The following is a 16,950-nucleotide window of genomic DNA, read 5'->3' as shown; positions in this document are numbered from 1 at the left end:
TATCTAGTTCTCTTCTTTACTAAAGGCAAGCAGAGATAGATATAGAAAAGAGGGTTTGGGGTATTTTAAGAATCTCATTACCAAAATAAGAGGAAGCAGAAGAGTTAAGTATTTCTTTCAGTCTGGGATCTGTTAATGAAGACTGAAAAGGTGCATTCAATTAATACCTGTCCAGTGTTGGGCCATGTGGGTGATACAGGGATGGAAAGGATATGATCCCTGTCCTCCAGGAGCTTGTCACGTAGTACTCTAACCAGAGTACAACTAGACCTTGAAGAATGATAGTGCTTGAGTCCTAATTAGTCTAAATTTCTATTATTATCAGGGTTTGGGGAGGCCTCTCTTGAGTTGAAGAAGACTAAGTGAAGGGCTACTTGAGTATTTTAGTTAAAATTTTTTAAATCCTCTGCTGTGTGTAAGCCCTATGTTAGGTACTATGGAGGTTTCAAAGATTAAGGACAAAGACATAAACCCTTGTCCTTAAATAAAAGTACAATTTATCAAAGAACACAGTCACATACACAAATATATAAGAGTAAATGAAACAGGGACGTAAGAAATGAAAAATGCTCTGCCCAATTAACTGAGTTCCAGAAACCTCAAATCATTTATTTTCTCCTAAACCCCCAATGTTCTTTCATACTTCAAGCCTTCGCCTATGCTGTTTCCTTTGACTGGAATGTTAATTTCCCTTCCTCTGCCAGAGAACTCTCAATTATCCTCCAAGACCCAGCTCCTATGCCACCTCTCATGTGAAGCTGTCCCCTAACAGAGAAGCAGGAAGAGTCCTTCCTACCTTCTCTGTGCTCCCACAGCACACTATGGCACTCATTACACTGTTGAATAACATTTTAGCACTGTCTCTGCTCTAGACTCTGAGGGCAAGATTTACGTCCTTGCAATAAACAAAAAATTAAAAAAAAAAAAAAAAGATTTACGTCCTTTTCTAAAGTCATCCTTAGGTTTATCAAAATAACATATGTGCATAGTTCCAAACTTACATAGTACAAGAAGCTTATTATGAAAAACAGCAGTACCCTCCTTATTCCCCGGTCTCACTTCCCAGAGGCTACTACTCACAATTCTTCCAGCTTTTTCTCCTGGTAGCTTTTGATTTTTCAATTATCAAATAATAATACACACTAACTTCTTCTGGTACTTGGTACATCTTACTATGGATCGTTTCTCATTCATCATTTTAGGTATACTCTATGGGCTCCTTCAATTTGAAAAGCGATGTTCTTCAGTTCTGGAAAATTTTCTCACATTATTTCTTTGGCAATTTCTTCTTCATTTCATTTTTTCCCTCTTTCTGGACCTCTTGTTAGCTACATGCTGGATCCTCTCATCTTTTTTTCTTTTCCTATTTCCTATCTCTGTTTGTTTTGTTTTTATATAGTTATGGTATGGAAAATTTCTCCAACTTTATCCTCTAACTATTCTACTGATTTTTAAAATCTCCACTATCTTATTTTTAATTTCTAGGAGCTCCTGTTTTCTGATTGTTCCCTTTTCAATGCACATGTTTTTGTTTTTATGGTCCCCAAACTTTTCTTTTAACCTATCAGTGAATATTGATTATAGAAGTTTAAAAATTTTTTCTGCTTCCTACATCGTTTCTGTTTCTCCCAATTCCTTCTTTTCCCCATAATTTTTTTCTTTCTTTTTTTATTGCTAGGGACTTTTCTTAAATGACAGGAGACTATGCTTTTTGTCACTTTTGTATTTTCAGCACAGAGTCAGGGACAATAAAAAGTTAAATAAATGAGTGGATGAATGAATCAATGAAAGAACAGAATGAGAAATATTTCCAAATGATTAACAATGAAAAAGATAACAAAAGACTGGAGACTAATATTATTGTGCTGATAAGATTTACATATCGTTGTCTTTTTAAGCCAATGATCTAGGACTGTTGGGAATGTCCCTGCCAACAGGTAGTCTCTGGTACACTTACTAGATGGACACAGCTTTCTGTCTGAACCCCAACAAGAGGAAAATTATTTAATTTTATTTAAATTTTTATTAAATTCTTTAACTCTTCTCCTGTCTGGAAGACTTTAACATATTACTTCATAGTCTATTTGCCACAGCAGCATCCTTTTTTAGTTTTAGGTCTAAAAAAAATTTTTCCCTCATAGCTTGTAATAAGTAAACCACATTTATTTCTTTAAAGTAACCTAGATCTAGTCTGCAGAAAGAGGAGCAAAAGTGGTCTTACATATAATGAATGAAATGACTTAACTAAGAGGCCAGAAGGCTAAAAGACAAAAATTACTTAAGAGAAAAATCTATCTCCCAATTTTGCGATGAAGGTTCTTCTTGCGCTCAAGGATGGGAAACCCAAGGTCAACTGACAGCTTGCTGAGCGTTGTTTGTAAAGCACATCAGAAGTCTTCTTGGCAGTTTCAAAGATTTGGTGTCTATAGCCTCTATCTATTATGGTTATTTTTTTTTAAATGATGAAAGTAAAACATGATTTATTACAACAATATTTTTTAAATGCATTAAAAATAAAATCACCTATAATCCTACAACCCCCCAAAAATCAACATCAACCTGTTAGTGTATGTCCCAGACCTTTTCCTCTGCAGATACAGATTTTTCCTTACAAAATCTGGATTTCATGCTATATATACAGTTTTACTGTGGCTATTTTTAGTTTGAGATTTCTCAGTTTGAATCCCTGGTAACACCAAGTGACCACTGCCCCTTAGGTCTAAGAGTTAGAATCAGAAAGAATAGCTTCTTTTCTCAATTTTGTCCATCTCTCACAGTGCAAAATCTGAGACCACACTCCATAACCACATCATCTACAATTCAAAAATCAAAAGACTGGATTTAAATCTGCCTTAAAGTGTAACCGAAGAGCTCATTTTTTTGTTTCTTCAGACTTAATCACTCTTTCTTGCATCAAAAATAACAAAATTGTAGGGTGACATTAACACATGATCGTGAAACAAAAATGTGTTTCATTTCATTAGTCACAGGCTACATATCAAACAGCTGTCGAAGCTAAAAATATGCCTTAGTTTAAAATTTTGTAAAATACAAGCATTTAAGACTCATTTTGAAAGAAATGTGACTTCTTTCAGTTTCTAACAACCCACTAGAAGCCTTGGAGAAGAATAAATCAGCACCTCTAAACCAAAAGAAAAAAGGTGGGAGGGGAGAGAATTCAAACCAATTTATTGATAATCAGTATCACGTTGTTTACATCTTACTAATAAATGTATGTTAAAGATGACAATTTAATGCCACCTCAGATGTAAACAAAAATACACATTCTCAAAGAAGACGACTGATAGAGGTCAAGACATCAATAATAAAAAGTGTGCATTCTGTTCAGGGAGGAATGAGCTAAGGGAGTTGGGTAATAATAAATATTCTCACAGCTTTTTTTCATCAGCTGTAACAGATTCTCCCAGAGGTGGAGTCTGCAGTGACATCTTCTCAACTGTCAAACGTCAGCATCACACTCAGGTTGCATTACACAGCACAGTGCAGACCTAACAGATATTCATCTCCTCTGGGGCAGAAACAGTATGTTGACTTCCATCTCTGGCCATTAGGTTCCATGGCCCAGGAATCAAGTCTCGAAATAAGATTTGCCACCATAAAATATTTGATTAGAAAACAGCTAACGGGATAAGCTGAAATTGCAACTGGATTTCAGGTGTAGTTACAGCAAATTGGAAAGAGATGCAAAGCTATTTCAAGGTCCTTGGACACTCACAAAATCATCTAAGAAGAAAATACACTTCATTCAATTCCAGAAAAGAATCACAGCCTCTCCTAACTCCCAGCCCAGTGCTCTTGCCACTACATCATTTTGCTAGGCATCAATATTCTCCTATGATATTTCCTGTTTTTGAAACAGGAACACTGGGGCCTAGGAGAAACATTTGATAGGGAAAGATTTCAAGCATTTTTCTGGCTTTTCATTTCTTCTTTTATATATATTCTATTTAAATTTTAAAAAGTAGTTGTCACCCAGAGGCACATACTGTCTTATAGTTTTACTGTCTCCCATACTTGCTAAATACATATTTGTCAACTGAATCTTTAAATTCACAAACAAAAATTTACTGCATTGTAAAAATATAAACTCACAGGTAAAAATTTTTGGTCATTCAGGGGCCAGCCCAGTGGTGCAGTGGTTAAGTTCACGCATTCTGCTTCGGTGGCCTGGGGTTTGCCGGTTCAGATCCTGGGCGTGGACCTACTCACTGCTCATCAAGCCATGCTGAGGCGGCGTCCTACACAGAAGAGCCACAACTCTACAACTATGATACACAACTATGTACTGGGGCTTTGGGGAGGAACAAAAAGAAGAGGAAGATTGACAACAGATGTTCGTGCATGGCCAATCTTCCTCAAAGAAAAAAAAAATTTTTGGTCATTCAATCACTAAAGATCGGGGAAACATCACTTTCTTTCTAAATGCCAACACAATGGATACTATGGAATTAATTTTAAAGAAGGATTTTGAACAGCCTTCACTTAAATTCTTAGCGGATTCCAATCTTACTCTACTGCACATAGAGCAATTTGAATCTATTTGCTTTGATACTCAAGGCTGATAACAATCAGTAAGGAAATCTATAGGGCAATTTATTTTCTCCCCCAATAAGCACTTCCAATAAGGGTAGGAGAAAAGAGAAAAAGAAGACAGAAAAAAGAAAAAGGAGTGGACTTTGATCATTTCTACAGACTGATAAACACAATAATTACTACTTAAAATACGTGGCATATATATAACAGAGCTCTAGAAATGGAAAGCACCTTTTTAAAAAAGTAATGCTCAGCCACTTAATGTCTATTCAACCGTGTTACATCAAAGAATGATTAACCATTACATGAAAACACATATTCAAGTGATATACTATATGGTACAAACGACAAGTAACTTTGGAAGTAAGACGAAGTATGAAAAGAATATTGGGGAATCCTGAAACCAAGCTTCTTACCCCAGGACTAACCTTTGTCAGGTTACAACCTCTCTGAGCCTCAGTTTCTTCACCCATAAAATGAAGAGATCACAGACTCTCTACCTAAAGTTCCCTCCCAAATCCATAATTCTTTCCACTGGTTAAATGAGAAAAGCAGCAATAAAGAAAGCTTTGACTGAATATAGTCAGTTCTGTCGTAACACTTGTTTTGAAAATGCAAATCTGTTCCTATGCAACTGAGATATTAGGGAACAATTTGAACACAATTCAATTTTTGTGTTTGCTTATGTGTCATTTAATCTACAAAAAACACGAGATGAATCCAGAAAACTGAATTCAGCTGAACTGACCAGTGTAGGAATATACAAACTGCATACAAGCACACACTCAACTACCTACCAGCTTCTTCAGTTCACTGCCTGTGATGAGCCACACTCATCCATATTTAGCATTACAATTTTGTCATACTTCAGATAACCCTTTCACTACTTCACAAGTTGTAACCCTTCCAATGCCACTTTCACAAGGAAACTTCAAGTCTTTTCAAGGTAAACTCCCATTTATTGTAGTATTTATGTACTTTCAGCCATTTAACATATGTAAAACTGTGCTACCATTTTTATTAGGTTCTTATCTCTTTTTATGTGTCACTGACAAAGTTTTTGAGTCTTGTGCCCCTAATCCCATTTTTCCCATAAGCCTTGTGGTTTTTACCACACAATGATTTTTAGAAATTTTATATCATATTATAGTAGAGCTGACTGTACTAATGTTTGGGAAAAAATAATCAATGAACAGTTTTATTTTTTCAAAGATAACAGATGGACAAACTGCCTGCAAGTCTACTTAAGCATTAAGTCAATGTCAGAGAAAAGTCTTTATATGTAAACTCCCTCCTGAACAGGTGTTTTTTTCTCCAAACTCTATTCATTAACTAGGTAGCTTCCAAATCAGATATCTGATTTGGAGTCAGAAAGCTATCATTCACCTTCAAATAGTGAACAAAAATTTGGATTTGTTAAGAAATAAAGACGAGACACTGAAGGTATCTTCTAAATTCAGACCTTGATTCTGGCAGAAAATCTTGGCAAGGACCATTGTAAAAACGCCACCTGTTCAATAATGGGATGTTCAACAGCTACCCAATACCTTGGGTAAGAAAGAATGTGCAGCAAAAAAACGTTATTTCTGCAACATAGTTCTAACAGTGCAGTAGAAACCATAAAGCCCTTACAAAACACTCCTAATTCTTGATTAACTCTGAGGTAAAGGAAGATAGTGAAATAAAGGAAGTCATGCATGTTTCCTAGTTTCCAAGCAGAAAGAAACAGGAGACAGACTGAACTACTTAGCAGTGAAGCCAAGGGTTGGCTAAAACCTGTCACTCACAGCCAAAGGGCAGATAAAAATAACGCTGCCATTTAGCATGCTCAGGAAACATAGAGAACATAAATATTTTGACTTCTTGAATGAACCCAGACTTAAAAACTAGGACTGATACCAGAAGTAACAAACGTAAGTGTAGTATAGTATGTGCACCCATATGTTGGGCAAAGTTATTTGGCCGTTATAGTCATGATCCTGGCACCATATCTTGAAGAACTACAACATTAAATTTTAACAAATAATTGATACTTTCATTTACACACATATGTACATATATATGCAAGGGAAAAAAGTGAAAGAAAAAAAACACCAAAATGTTAACAGTGGTTTAATATCTGGGTAATGAGATTATAGATGATTTTTTTTCTTATTGATAGCTTTCTTTATTTTATACAATGAATGTATATTACTTTTATCATCAGAAGAAAACAAATAACTTTTTAAACAGTTAATTGAAAGAAATGAATCCCTGACCATAGCTCATGTAGAATTCACAGTAAGCCATCAAGTGTCTCTTCTACTTTCCAAAGGGTCCAAGGTGAGTAGACTGGATTTGGAGGGTGCGGCCCCCCACCATGGAGGAAAATCCAAAGAAAATTCTGCAGGAAAACTCTCACCACAGGAAGGTGGACGAGCACAATGACAGACACTACACACTCAGCAGATATATCTGACTTCTTTGTCCCTGTTTTCATCAGCCAGCATTTTGGTGATTCCCATAGGTATTCTGAAAAATCTTCACCTTTTGGGTAAAGCTAATACATACAGAGTCACTTAACCAAGTTTAATAGTGCCTGGTAGCAGAGAATAGGGAAATATGATCTAACCAGAGACAACCAGTGACCAAAGCCTAAGAAACGTGCAAAAGGTCCCTGTAGATTTTATAGCCAGCTTTCTCTCAACATCACTATCCCAACGATGATGAATATTCAGGTCTCCACTCAGAAAGCACGTACAGGCTAACTACTAGATATACAGCACTATCCTAGATGCTATGGTGAATACAAAAGAAATAAGAGGCAGTCATTCTCTTCGTAGTATTCACAATCTGATGGGGAAAGACATGACATACACATCAGAAATAATTAAATAACATAAGACAATGAAATTAAATGGCTAAACGAGCTGTACAGATAAATACTTAACCCATTTAAAGGAGGACTGCTCATTATGGACTTAAATAGTTGAGAAAGGCTTGAGAGAGGAAGAGAGTTTTGATAGTATAAGAAGGGAGTCCAGGCACCGTCACCAAGATAAGCAAAGTCATTGAGGTGGAAAAGGCAATGACGAGTCTGGGCACACTGAAATGAAAATCAAGTTGGGAAACAGTAAAATTAAGGAAGGAGAGAGAGATTCGGGCAGATTATAAATCTTGTTAAGGATGCCTTTACTTCTAATCCATTTAATACACCATTATCACATTAAGAACATGTGTGGGGGCCGGTCCCGTGGCTTAGCGGTTGGGTGCACGCCCTCCGCTGCTGGCGGCCCGGGTTTGGATCCCGGGCACGCACCGACGCACCGCTTCTCCGGCCATGCTGAGGCCGCGTCCCACATGCAGCAACTAGAAGGATGTGCAGCTATGACATACCACTATCTACTGGGGCTTTGGGGGAATAAATAAATAAATAAATAAAATTAAAAAAAAAAAAAGAACATTTGTGGGAAAGTCTATGTACCAGACACTACACTAAGTATGACAGGGAGATACAATATCTAATCTCATAATAATCTTCCAAAGTAGGTATCATTATTCCCATTTTACAGATAGAAAACTGAAATCAGTTAAACAGAGAAGTTAAATAATTTTCCCAAGGTCACCAAAGTAAGAAACAGAATGGGATCTGAACTCAGGTCTACATGACTCCAAAGTCCATACTCTTTTTCACTTCCCCATGCTACCTCTTCCAGAAACATAACTGTGACAACATCACTCTGAATTTATACCTTCCCCCATCATAGTGTATTCTCCCACCCTTTGGACTATGCAGTGTCCCCACGGTGATCCCCTGAACATCAAAGCCTGCTCTCAGGAGAGTATCTGCAGCTAAAATGAAAATGACCAGTAACAATTTACCCCGCCCAGGGGTATCTTCATTGTTGCTGGAATCAGAGGCTTAAGTTAGAAGGAAGCTCTAATATAAGCCACTTAGTAGAATACATCTCTTACCTCCTCAGAGGCCCAGGCCAAGTATGTATCTTATGATGTCCATTTTCATAGCTTATAACTAAAGCTCACACAATAAGAATCTCACTCATAAGCCCTGAGGGTCTCCACTGAAGTCTAACTAGCCCCAATCCGGAAGACAAAAGGCCAGATGTGGCTACAGGTTTGCTTCAGAAGAGAACTAGAAGTCCTGGCATTTCACATTTTAAGTATATGACATGAGAAAACCTAAATGAAATGCATTCGACATTTCAACCGTTAAGTGTTTCTTTGACAGGCTGCCAAAAAATGTGCTCTCTAATAATTCTATAAAATAATCTGTCTCTGGGAAGCAGGAGCATTATTTTTATTGCTCTCACCTTTTCCACAATCAAAGATTTTATAGGAATCAAATGGCGAAAGAGTCATCTTTCAAAGGAACTGAAATAAAATCCTCATGGGATTTCAGAGTGCGTAAAGATGAGCAGGCAGAAAAACACGGCCCTGACAGAGATTGCTCTGTGGACTCACTATGAAAATAGCCTTCACTGACCGTCCATTTGCTAAAACTAGAATATACTAATAGTTAGGTCAAAGATACTACTGATAACTTGAAAGTTCCCCACCAAGTATTTTAATAATAAGGGCCGAGGAATAATAAGAGTTTCAGAATGTGTTTCAAAATAATGATCGGAATTCAACATAAGAAAATTTCCAGCCCAGCTTAGAAAATGTATTGAATTATATGTTTTACATATAAAATAAAGAAGGAGGTAATTTGCAAATAAAAGTGATACTGTTCATTTTTCTCAATAAAAGTTGTTATACCCCTCACCGTAAAGAAACCACTTTCTAAGAAATTCCTGTTCCATCAACGCTCTAATATGTATGCCAACAGATTTTAGGGGTAGAACTCATTTCAAAGTAGTAAAAGGAGAATGTTGCCCTTACATATCGGGATGGCTCCTCTAGGTTCTGGTCATTCATGTCAGTAGGAACAATCCGGGTGGCCAGTGGTCCCTCTGCAAAAGGTTTCGGTAACTGGCCCCTGAACTCTGATGGAATGAACTGAAGCTGCCAACTGTCAGAAACACAAATAAGGAGAATAAGAAAAACACAGGGGGCTCATATTACTAAATGTACGTGAAATAAACAAGTCAAAAAAAAATTCATGTGAAAAACATTTCACTTGGAGAAAAAATATTTCTGCTAAAATCTCAACCAGGGAGCATAGAGGCAGAGGTCACAATTCAGTCCAAAATCGTTGAGAAATTTTCAACTAGAGGTCTCTCAACCTATTTCACCAAATCTCAGCAGTGAAATTTGCAACCAAATGATCATTCCACCAAACGACCAGAGAAGCATCAAAGTTTATTACCAAATACCACATGATCAGAGAGACTTATCAAAATTAAAGCAAATTCATCAGGTAGGAAAAGAATGAAATGTAAGAATACACTATGGGAGAAGTACTTTGTTCCTGAGTAATCCTCAAAAGTATCTTTAGTTATGAAACTATTTCAAATGTAAAAGGCAAAGGCTAAAGTTAAGATTTTTTTTTTTAAGTTTTAATTTAATCATCAGTGATTGATACAGGATCTTTATCAAGCACAAGATACCACCACCAGTTAAGCTGCTGAAGCCAGTCCCCAAGTGAAGCAACATGACTCATCTTAACCTGACTTCCCTTTTCCCTAAATAGGACTCTTCGCCGTCCAAATTAAGCAAATACAAGGAACTCCAAAGCCTATGCCATCACCTCCAACAACAGATAGCATAAAGAAAAGTGGTACAGATATCTTAAGCACAGCTTTTCCCATTGTCCACACAGTTGGTGGAGAACTTTCACTGTTGTTGTATGACAAACATTTCTTCTCTAAAAACACTCTTCTAGCTAGAGTTTCTAGACCACTTTTAGAATTGGATTAATTATATAAATTTAAATATAAATCCTCAGGAAGAGCCACTAGCAGGAACCTACGGCCCAAGGTGTTTTTAGAAGTCCCCAGACCTCTGTGGTTACAGGCAGTGCAGGGTGCATAACTAGACACAGCACCCAGTCTACTGAACACAGGCGATGGGTGCACAGTGCAGATCTCACAGCTCTCTGACATGGTAAATTATTCAAAATCTTTTTGTGAAAAATCCAAAATGAAAGAAAAATTAAGAAGACATTGCCACAGAATTGCTAATTTTACTCCTTGACTTAAAACTCAGGGAATTAAAGAACAACTTACTTATCAGGCAGAAGGAAGCTGCTGGGAAATCGATACCACTCCTTTCCTACACAGACGTTCACAGGCCTGCCCTCTGGGACAGTGTGGATGGTTGGGTCCGTAGCAATTCGGTAAAATTCTGGATACAAATCAAGGGGCCCATGATACCCTGGAAGGGACAAAGCTTTGTGAAAGCCAAAGACCAGTAAGATGAGATTCTGACATTTAATTATAACGCATATTAATGTCCCACTGTAATCCATGTGAAATTTAAGAGTGTTAAGGTCTACAGCAACTCCAGCAGGACGCCTGCTCCACTGGTATAAAATGTCTCTGTAGTTAGGAAGATGATTACAGTAGAGACCGTATTTTGCCAAAAATAATTTGCTTTCTTGCCCTTTTCTACACCCTTCTACCTTTTTAACTTATGTTCTTTGAGCACATTTTAACATTCTGGATCCAAACAATGATTCTAAGAAAGAATATAATCACGGGAATTGAGCCTCAACGTTGCAACCTAAGTTTAAGACTTCCCTAATTCATCTTTTAAAATGAAAAAAAATCAACAAGAACAGAGAAAAAAATTTACAGTTAATCACACTAAAAGGAATTCTCAATCTTCTTTTCAATCCTAAGGTAGAGAAATTGCAGCCCAGTCATAATATTAAGTCCACAGGTTCTCCTCCCAGCTTAAGCTGAATTGTATTAAACAATCATTCATCATGGAAAACCCACGGTGAAGTGCCTCGTGAGTATGTATAAGATATTCTCAGGACATCTACCTCTGAACAGTGCTACAGAGCGAGAAAAGGATAAGAGCCCAAACAGGAAGAGTGCTCCTAATGCCAGCCAACTCGATGTCACGGTATAGTGCTCCAGGCGGTATCGCTGAAACACGAAGTGGTAACACTTCTGGAAGGAAAGAAAACTATGTTGAAAAAAGAAGATATACCTTGCAGGATACACATAATCACAAGACATCATAGTAATACCAAGAGGGAGGAAGCAGCAAAAGAGGTTCTGTCAGGGGTCTGGGAATTGCAAATACTTAGCGAGGTACCCACTCCAAATCCTAAAATTAAAGCAAACTCTGCTGAGACTATCTGTAGGTCAGATCAGCCAGAAGGCTTGCCAAGAAGGAAATCTCACTAGCTTCCTAGGAAAACTATTTGGATATTTCTCTAGTGCTTAAGGTCCTAATAATTTTTTTTAAATATTTAAACAAAAACGTTTTGGTTTAAATGTTAAAAATTGTTAAATTTTAAAATCTATGTTAAAAAATGTTTTAGTTTGCTTTGATATATGAAGTATCTCAATCTATTTTGATATAACAAATATTAATCTTTACTTTCCTTACCCAAAAGTTTTCATCAAAGTTTTCAGTATCAACAAAATGTCTCATCAAAGAAGAAGAAAAAAGAATTCCTCTCATAGAACATTAGGAAAATGCTATTAAGTATCTGCTAAACTACTTTACAAACTAGATGAATACTGTTACAATACATACATGAATTCTGCAGGCTTTGAGTACCTTCCCATTAGATTTCTTTCTTTCTTTCCTTCCCTCCTAGACTAGAACTACTTTCAAAAAGCAATTTTGCAATATACAATAAGTGCCATAAATATGTTTGACCTCCTTTCATATTTTTGGGAATCTTTCCTAAGGAAACAATCCAAATACCTAAACGAAGATATTTATCCTAGCATTATTTACGATACGGAAATAAATGAGCAACCTAAAGTCTGACAAAAATTACATCTAATCATTATATTACATATAAGCAACTCAATATATTATATATTACATAATGTTATATATAATATCCAATTAAGAACATTATACTGCTATTAAAATGATGAGTATAGATATGGCAACACAGAATATGTTATGACATAATTATAGTAAAAAGGATATAAAGTTATATGTACACTTAGATTACAACCATAATAAACTTTGATATATGATAGGCAAAAATGCTGAAACTTATCTATAATCAAGTTCCATTACTTTTATAATTAAAATTATTTTTTAAAACTATCATCCTGGGCCGGCCCGGTGGCGCAAGCGGTTAAGTGCGCACGCTTCGCTGCGGCGGCCCGGGGTTCGCTGGTTCGGATCCCGGGCGCGCACCGACGCACTGCTTGGTAAGCCATGCTGTGGCGGCGTCCCATATAAAGTGGAGGAAGATGGGCACAGATGTTAGCCCAGGGCCGTCTTCCTCAGCAAAAAAAGAGGAGGATTGGCGGATGTTAGCTCAGGGCTGATCTCCTCACAAAAAAAAAATAAATAAAAAAAAAAAACTATCATCCTAACACAGATGAGCCTTAAAAACATTATGCTAACTAAAAGAAGCCAGTCACAAAAGACCACATACTGTATGATTCCATTTATACGAAATGCCCAGAAAAGGCAAGTAGAGACAGGAGACAGGAAGTAGATTAGTGGTTGCTTATGGCTGGGGAGATATGGGAAAAGGTGATGATGACAGCTAAAAGGTACAGGGCTTTTGAAGTGATGAAAATGCTCTAAAATTGACTGTGGTGATGGTTACACATATCTGTGACTATACTAAAAACCACTGAATTGTACACTTTAAATGAGTGAACTGTATGGTTTTTGAATTATATCTCCATAAATCTGTTAAAAAAAACTCTATCGCTCTAATTATTTTTTTCTGCCAATTGCAAATGGTAGCAGAGGTCTAAAAAGAGTGTAGAGGCTTCTGAGACCATAAATACAGAGATATTCAAGATTAGTTCTGACAAGGAATTGACCTGAACAGGTTTTAAGCCAGGATCACAAAGCATCCCATATTGCTAACTGCCTGATGTTATCCCAAACACCTAAGCAAGTTTTAATCCGATCTCGTAGTTGAAGAGCAGACATCCCATTAGCTCTGCCGTGGTGCAACCATTCTGTGGTAGGCCCACACAATGACTTAAAAAAACTTCCTTGATAGCAATTGGATTCTCGTTGGCAACAGAGACAAATTAACACCGTAAATATGTAATCAGCAAATAAGAGTATGATCAATAGCCAAGGAATCAACACATAAAGCTTTAATACTATAATCCGTATAAGGTCTAATGTATGGATAAAATATCTTAGGTGGAAGCATTCTGTAATTTGCCTTGAAGCTTTACGAGCAACTTAAAAAAGTGAAACAGAATAAAGCAGATATACATTTCCCTGAAACTCACCTGAAGTGCAGAAAGGGCCACAGCGCCACAGAGACATATAAGTGGATATACAGGGAAAAGAAATCTCTCCTCTTTGTGAGGCTGGATGAAGAAAATTATAAACCAAATATACATTGGAGCCAAGGTAAGCCAATATGGGTAGCCTAAATTCTGAACTGTAAGACAGAAAAATATCCACCTTTCACCATATTAGAACAAAACAACATATTAGGTTTCAATGTTCTCTTGATCTCCAACTTGAGAGTATGCCCTTGGACACCCCATAAAATGTTTCAACTCTTGTATTCACACTTTCTCTGATGCAATAAAGGAGTGAAGCAGAAATAAATATATACTCCTTAGCTCTCCCAAGAGATCCAACATTTAAAGGGAGGCACAATACTGGATTTGGCTAGAACACAAGTGAAAGTCAGGTGAATGGGTAATAGAGCTTAATAATTTCTACACTGGATGAAGAAAAAAAAAGCCTTCTCTCTTAATGAGTCCTGCCACTTAGACTAAAGGTTCCTCAGATTAACCAAAAGCATAACATAAACTCAACTCTTGGGTTTTAATTACTATGTTCTGTTTAACACATTAATCTTATACACCAATCGGTCTGTTCAAATAGCTATATATAGATGAAAGAAAAGAAAAAGAGTTAGATTCACAAACATATCAGTGGTTTTCATCAAGCCACAAATGACAAAGACTTTGTTTCAAAGTAAATATAAAAACACTCTTAAACGAAATCTACTGATTAAGTTTTCTCTCCTCTTCTGCAATACCCATCCACTCTGAATCCCAAAATTGAAACTGAAATGTACTTAAAGCATGTGAAAGAATTAAAGGAATCTAATGAACACTAAGACCCAAGCACCTGCTGGAAAGTTCCTGTGGTTAGGTACATGAACACTGAGTGATAAGCCTGCAACCCACAGTGAAGGCATCTCCTACTGTGTTTGCATTAGTGATAATGAGCAGTGCACAGGAATCACTGGCAAAGGGTAGACAGACAGTGCCTCCTGGTGTCCATTATGTCTACAATGAGCAAGTTTAGATGAAAAGATCAGGACTGTCATCAAGATCCACCTTAGCAACGCCTAATTTAGCATTCTGAAGTTATCTGTATTTTTGCAGAAACTCTTTAGGGATAAAAATTCTTGAACTGCAATAACAAGCTTATCTTTTAAACTTTCCACTCTTAAGATTTTCATCATGAGATTTTAGGCTATAACTTAGGATTTATACATTTCCAGGAACTATCTTAGGTTGGAATTTTCTTAACTAGAAGAAAATGAATCCACCTTCTACAAGTAAACAATCTGTTTGTCTTCTGTATCTTAAAGGCTAACAAATGGATTTTAAAAATATGGCCTAAAATTTTGAAAAGCCTTCCATAAAATGTACACAATCATAACCACAGTTGTACTACAATGGGATAATGGATAATTTCTTTCCTGCTTCTTTATATTTTTCTATGTTTTTTCTTTTAAGGAAGTATTGTTTCTATTATAAAATACACAAAAAGTATAAAGAAAAAACAGAAAGCACTTATTTTCTTACTAGGTGAACGTTTGTGTACATTACACACTTTTAAACCAAAATTGGATTCATACAGTAGAGAACAGCTTAATATACTGTTTTTATACTGACAGCACAAGCATTTCTAAATTTTCCACAAGCATAAATTATTTTTATAGTCAGAAAAAAAGTTACTTTTCAAAAAAGAAAAAGTGATCCTTAAGAAATATAAGGAATGGAGGAATAAGTTAACTCCTCAAGGGAACAAACAGCTGAATCCAAGTATGGGACACTAAGCAACATGAACGACCTGGTTTTTTTAGAAATATTCAGGAGAAAAAAGGTGAGGGGGAACCTCTTAAAAAGCTTAAGAAATATAACATCAAATTCAGTATATGACTCTTGTTTAGATCCTGTTTAAAGAGATTAATTGTAAAAAGCTATTTTTCATACAACGTAGGAAATCTGAATATCAACTGGGTGTTAGATAATATTAAAGAATTACTGTTAATTTTGTTAGGATAATGGCATTATGGTTATGTTAAAACAAAAGTCCTAAAACAAAACAAAAGTTATTCTGAAGGCTGCAGTCATATTCTAACACAGCGAACTCTTTATAAACCATTAATACTAGAAATGCAGAATCGGGGGTGAGATGCAGGGATCATATGGCATCCAAATCAGACTGAAAAGCCTGAAATTAAACCTCTTGCCAAAGCTCATATGAATTTCTGCTCAAATCTGTCTTCCATAAAAGAAACTATGGGCTCTAGATATTCAGAGCCATGACAACTTGAGAAAACACTGGCTGTGCAATACAGAATCAGAGCAAGCAAAATAAATGACAAACCAAATCTTCTACAATAAGGCAAACTCAGAAGCAAAACAGAACAAAGAGAAGCATCACGCTTCTTAGGAAGTCCAAAGCTTCTCTCACTTCAGTTCAAATTTGGGAGAATCCCTGTACGGTTTGGTTTTCAAATTTTTGGTTGAAGTAATTTCCCAAAGAACGTTTGCCTCTGCCATTGATTATCTTAAGCCATCTACACACTTAACACACACTTCCTTAAAAAGCAGAAGACTCAAGTAGGCTTATCTCCTGAGATTTCATAAATGTTTTTGCCTCCCTGGGTGGTTCTGTATATTATACTGACTTCTTCACTTGAAGGGATATGAATCTCCTCCCTCTGTCAGTTTAACTTGCAATTATTAACCAAATCTTCATATAGAGTTAAATAATCTACAAATACAGATCAAAAATTCAATAAGCCGGGGGGGCCGGGCCAGTGGCGCAAGCAGTTAAGTGCGTGCGCTCCACTGCGGCGGCCCAGGGTTCGCTGGTTCGGATCCCAGGCGCACACCGACGTGCCACTTGGCAAGCCATGCTGTGGCGGCGACCCATGTAGAGTAGAGAAAGATGGGCATGGATGTTAGCCCAGGGCCAGTCTTCCTCAGTAAGAAAAAAGAGGAGGATTGGCAGATGTTAGCACATGGCTGATCTTCCTCACACACACAAAAAATAAACAATAAAAAAAATAAAAACTTA

General features: G+C 36.7%; 1 protein-coding gene across 5 annotated transcripts in view; it reads right to left on the bottom strand.

The window, feature by feature from the left end:
* ALG9 (ALG9 alpha-1,2-mannosyltransferase) overlaps positions 1-16,950 on the bottom strand; it is an 88,689-nt gene that overhangs the window by 41,043 nt on the left and 30,696 nt on the right. For 3 of the 5 annotated variants that reach the window (XM_058545235.1, XM_058545237.1, XM_058545233.1), the window contains 4 exons: positions 13,902-14,056; positions 11,483-11,612; positions 10,722-10,884; positions 9,436-9,565 (listed from right to left, as the gene is read on the bottom strand). In XM_058545235.1, coding sequence (XP_058401218.1) covers positions 9,436-9,565; positions 10,722-10,884; positions 11,483-11,612; positions 13,902-14,056 — 578 coding nt within the window. The remainder of the gene's footprint in view (positions 1-9,435; positions 9,566-10,721; positions 10,885-11,482; positions 11,613-13,901; positions 14,057-16,950) is intronic. The other 2 variants (XM_058545234.1, XM_058545236.1) reach the window with 2 other exon arrangements.

The sequence above is a fragment of the Diceros bicornis genome, chromosome 7 (genome assembly GCF_020826845.1).
Source record: "Diceros bicornis minor isolate mBicDic1 chromosome 7, mDicBic1.mat.cur, whole genome shotgun sequence".
NCBI classification, from domain to species: domain Eukaryota; kingdom Metazoa; phylum Chordata; class Mammalia; order Perissodactyla; family Rhinocerotidae; genus Diceros; species Diceros bicornis.
Note: the sequence above shows the minus strand (reverse complement) of the source record. Positions and strands in the feature narration are given on the sequence as shown.